Source organism: Sinocyclocheilus anshuiensis, unplaced genomic scaffold (assembly GCF_001515605.1).
Source record: "Sinocyclocheilus anshuiensis isolate Anshui unplaced genomic scaffold, SAMN03320099.WGS_v1.1 scaffold733, whole genome shotgun sequence".
Taxonomy (NCBI): Eukaryota; Metazoa; Chordata; class Actinopteri; order Cypriniformes; family Cyprinidae; genus Sinocyclocheilus; species Sinocyclocheilus anshuiensis.
The window spans coordinates 811,027-815,944 of NW_015539923.1; the positions used below are offsets into that span (position 1 = coordinate 811,027).

A 4,918-nucleotide genomic window follows, 5' to 3' on the forward strand; every position below is an offset into this window, starting at 1 on the left:
AATGAGCTATGCTGACCCCGCCCCTCTCTTCCGAGCTGCTCTCAGAGAGACTGTTTACTTTAGCCGCATCCATCGTGAAACGTGCTAATTAGCACTTTATTAGGAAAGGCGATTTGCAAAGATTCAGAAAGATTCAGAACCTTATACTCACTTCTTATGGAGGTGAATCTGGATATATATATGCTAGTGTTCTCCTAAAGTAGTGTGTACACACACATACACACACACAGTGTGATGGTATATGAGTTTTCTTACATTTATAGGTATATGATGATTTGTGTGGTTCATAGAAAATGAAAAGGAGTGAGTATTATTAGTAGCTGTAATTAAGGGTCTTTTGTATTAAAGAGATAGTTCACACAAAAATTTAAATTTTGTTATCATTGACTTGTCATCATTAACTCACTCTCAAGTTGCTCCAAACCTGTATGAGTTTCTTTCTCCTGTTGAGCATAAAAGAAGATACTTTGAAGAATCTTAGTATCCAAACAGTGGACGTTAGCCACTGATTTTCATAGGATTAAAAACCCTTTTTCTGTGTGTACTTCCTTCTGCCGTGGATTCAAATCTGAAGTTGACAGTTTAACATCTGAGCCCAAGCCTCCGATACTAATTCCAAAACATCACTTTAGAACTAGTAACGACGGAACGTAGAGTTGCTTCATTACCTGCATCTGATACAGCATTCATTCTTCAGCTCAATCTCATATTCACAATAAAACATTAGTTTGAACAGTATATACTGTATATATATATATATATATATATATATACATATATACGTATGTATGCACACAGTGTGGCAATATGGGAGTTCTCTTACATTTATACGTATATGATGATCTGCGCGGATTATAGGAAATAAAAAGGAGTGAGTATTATTAGCAGCTGTAATTAAGAGTCTTTTATATTAATTGTTTGATCATTGTGATTAAATTGAGTTGTATTCTGTGTTTTAGCCTGCATGTATGATGGCCGGGAGTATCAGAATGGTCAGGAGTTTCCAGACCTCGCTGATCGCTGCAGTCATTGCATGTGCAGGAATGGTCAGGTGACCTGCAACAGGAGGCCATGTCCAAACCCAGGATGTAGTAACCCCATCACCCAGCCGGGCCAGTGCTGTCCAGTGTGTGATGGTACCGTATAACACCGTGTCCACATTACTAGTTACAAAACCTACGACAGCCTTGTCAATGGATTATGTACTTTTAGAATTTTGTACTTTCAAATATTTTTTTGAGTAAATAGTAAAATATGTATGTGTTTTTGTTACTTTTAAAGGGGTCATCAGATGCCCATTTTCCACAAGTTGATATGATTTTTTAGGGTCTTAATGAAAAGTCTATAACATACTTTGGTTAACATTTCTCAATGGTAGTGTTAAACAACACCCTTTTACCCTGTCAAAATCAGCTCTGTTTTCAGCAAGCTGTTTTAGTCCATGTTCCTTTAAATGCTAATGAGCTCTGCTGACCCCGCCCCTCTCATCCGTGGGGTGAGGAGCCCATGAGACTGTTTACTTTAGCCGCGGAACTTGCTAACTAGCGCTTTATTAGGAAAGGCGATTTGCAAAGATTCAGAAAGATTCAGAACCTTATACTCACTTCTTATGGAGGTGAATCTGGATTTATATATGCTAGTGTTCTCCTAAAGTAGTGTGTACACACACATACACACACAGTGTGATGGTATGTGAGTTTTCTTACATTTATACGTATATGATTTGTGTGGTTCATAGAAAATGAAAAGGAGTGAGTATTATTAGTAGCTGTAATTAAGGGTCTTTTGTATTAAAGAGATAGTTCACACAAAAATTTAAATTTTGTTATCATTGACTTGTCATCATTAACTCACTCTCAAGTTGCTCCAAACCTGTATGAGTTTCTTTCTCCTGTTGAGCATAAAAGAAGATACTTTGAAGAATCTTAGTATCCAAACAGTGGACGTTAGCCACTGATTTTCATAGGAAAAATACTATGGAAGTCAATGACTGCTGTCAGCTGTTTTAGTGAACTATCCCTTTAATGAATTGATTGTTATGATTATATTGAGTTGTATTCTGTGTTTTAGCCTGCATGCATGATGGCCGGGAGTATCAGAACGGTCAGGAGTTTCCAGACCCCACTGATCGCTGCAGTCGTTGCATGTGCAGGAATGGTCAGGTGACCTGCAACAGGAGGCCATGTCCAAACCCAGGATGTAGTAACCCCATCACCCGGCCGGGCCAGTGCTGTCCAGTGTGTGATGGTACCGTATAACACTGTCCACATTACTAGTTACAAAACCCACGACAGCCTTGTGTTTTCAAATTTTTTTGGAGTAAATAGTGAAATGTGTTTTTTCATTGTAAGATAAATATGCTAGTGTTCTCCTAAACTAGTGTACTTCATTGACAAAAAACACAAAGGTCACTTTTTACAGTATTACTCTTCTGATAAAAATTAGTAAGAAATATTGATGACTACTCCTGCACTGCAATGATTTTTTCCCCAATCAAAGCTCTTCAGAATGAGAATGGAATACATTTATTTAGCAAGTTTGCATAACAAAAGTGAAAAAGATTTCTGTTTTAAATTAATGCTGTTCTTTTGAACTTTCTATTCATCAAAAAATCCTGAAAAACAAATATATTACAGTTTACACAAAATATGAAATTTAATAATAAGAAATGTTTCTTGAGCAGCAAATCAATATATATTAGAATCACAGGAATAAATTTATTCAAATATAAAAAAAAGTTACTTTGATAACACTTTATTTTAAAGACAAATTCTCACTATTAACTAGTTGCTTACTAGCATGCATATTACTAGCATACTGGTTGTTTAATCATACCTTTCAAAAGTCTGGCTCTACGGCCGAATCACAGCCATGCCAATATACAGCTATATCTCAGGCTAATCATGTGATATTGCTCATACCTATATATCCCAGACATTTGAATGGTATGATTAAACAGCCAGTATGCTAGTGTTATCATATTTTGTAATTATGCAACAGTTTGATGGCACAAGTCAAGTCACCTTTATTTATATAGTGCTTTTAACAATACAGATTGTGTCAAAGCAACTGAACAGCATTAATTAGGAAAATAGTGTGTCAATAATGCAAAATGACAATAGTAAACACTCATTTTTCAGCGCTCTGGCTCCCGGTAAACATTGGACTAGAGTGGCTGGTGTCTCTATTTTCACGTTCCGTACAATAGAATCGGCAATAATTAGAGCACTTTGATCATGTTTCTCAGTGGGTGCGTCACTGAGTGGGGAGAACCTGTTTAATGTTTTGATCGGAACGGAAGAGCGGATGAATGATTCTTACTTACCAGTTGTTTGATGAACTTGTGAAAAAAACGGAGCGAGAGAAAAGAAAAAGAAAGAAAACCGCAATAGGCACGAATGGAAATGCTAATGACAAGCTAATGAATGCTAACGTTGCACTCGCGGTTTTAGAATAAAAGCGAATGATCAAATTAATCAGATTAGGTTGATAGATAATATCAGAAATATGGTGGGAATTAAGTTATATTTTATCACTTTAAACAACAGAGAGTGATAGAGATTTTACACAAAAACAAAGCTACATGGAGCTACAATCACAAACCAGCACTGCAAACAGGAAGCAGGAATAACACTGTGATTCAAGTGTGTAAATACATAAGAAACAATAACGAATTGTCTTTAAAAACCCTTTTTCTCTGTGTACTTCCTTCTGCCATGGATTCAAATCTAAAGTTGACAGTTTAACATCTGAGCCCAGATACTAATTCCAAAACATCACTTCAGAACTAGTAACGAAGGAACGTAGAGTTGCTCCATTACCTGCATGTGATACAGCATTCATTCTTCAGCTCAATCTCATATTCACAATAAAACATTAGTTTGAATGTCCACTGGGGAAAGTGATAGGCTCTTTGCTGTACTATCCTTTCATCTGTTAAGGGTGATTTCCGATGACAGCGCTGCTCAGTGCATTTGTTGGCTGTGTCTAACATCTAACAAGGGGAAGTAAATTACATATTTGTAGTCTAAACAAGTACATTCTCACCTAAAAGCTCATAAAACATAAAAACCGTGACACAAAAACAGTATTATTTATAAAATTATTGTGGATTTGGGTGTCCGCCATGACAATCGCTGTGAGGAATGGCGCAAGCAGAGCGATACAAACAGTGAAAGTTGGAGTTCTGTTATCACTTGAATATCGCACTCTTATCAGCCAATCAGATTCAAGGGCCAGAAAGAACTGTTGTCTGTCTATCTATCTATCTATCTATCTACAGTATATACTGTATATATATATATATATATATATATATATACTGGCAATATGGGAGTTCTCTTACGTATATGATGATTTGCGCGGATTATAGGAAATAAAAAGGAGTGAGTATTATTAGCAGCTGTAATTAAGAGTCTTTTATATTAATTGTTTGATCATTGTGATTATATTGAGTTGTATTCTGTGTTTTAGCTTGCATGTATGATGGCCGGGAGTATCAGAACGGTCAGGAGTTTCCAGACCCCGCTGATCGCTGCAGTCATTGCATGTGCAGGAATGGTCAGGTGACCTGCGACAGGAGGCCATGTCCAAACCCAGGATGTAGTAACCCCATCACCCAGCCGGGCCAGTGCTGTCCAGTGTGTGATGGTACCGTATAACACCGTGTCCACATTACTAGTTACAAAACCCACGACAGCCTTGTCAATGGATTATGTACTTTTAGAATTTTGTACTTTCAAATATTTTTTTGAGTAAATAGTAAAATATGTATGTGTTTTTGTTACTTTTAAAGGGGTCATCAGATGCCCATTTTCCACAAGTTGATATGATTTTTTAGGGTCTTAATGAAAAGTCTATAACATACTTTGGTAAAACAACACCCTTTTTACCCTGTCAAAATCAGCTCTGTTTTCAG

General features: G+C 36.6%; 1 protein-coding gene across 1 annotated transcript in view; it reads left to right on the forward strand.

The window, feature by feature from the left end:
- The window catches only part of kcp (kielin cysteine rich BMP regulator), a 61,170-nt gene that overhangs the window by 35,378 nt on the left and 20,874 nt on the right, over positions 1-4,918 (forward strand). Inside the window, exons 30-32 of the mRNA XM_016483609.1 lie at positions 960-1,136; positions 2,071-2,247; positions 4,474-4,650. Of these exons, the coding sequence (XP_016339095.1) occupies positions 960-1,136; positions 2,071-2,247; positions 4,474-4,650 (531 nt within the window). The remainder of the gene's footprint in view (positions 1-959; positions 1,137-2,070; positions 2,248-4,473; positions 4,651-4,918) is intronic.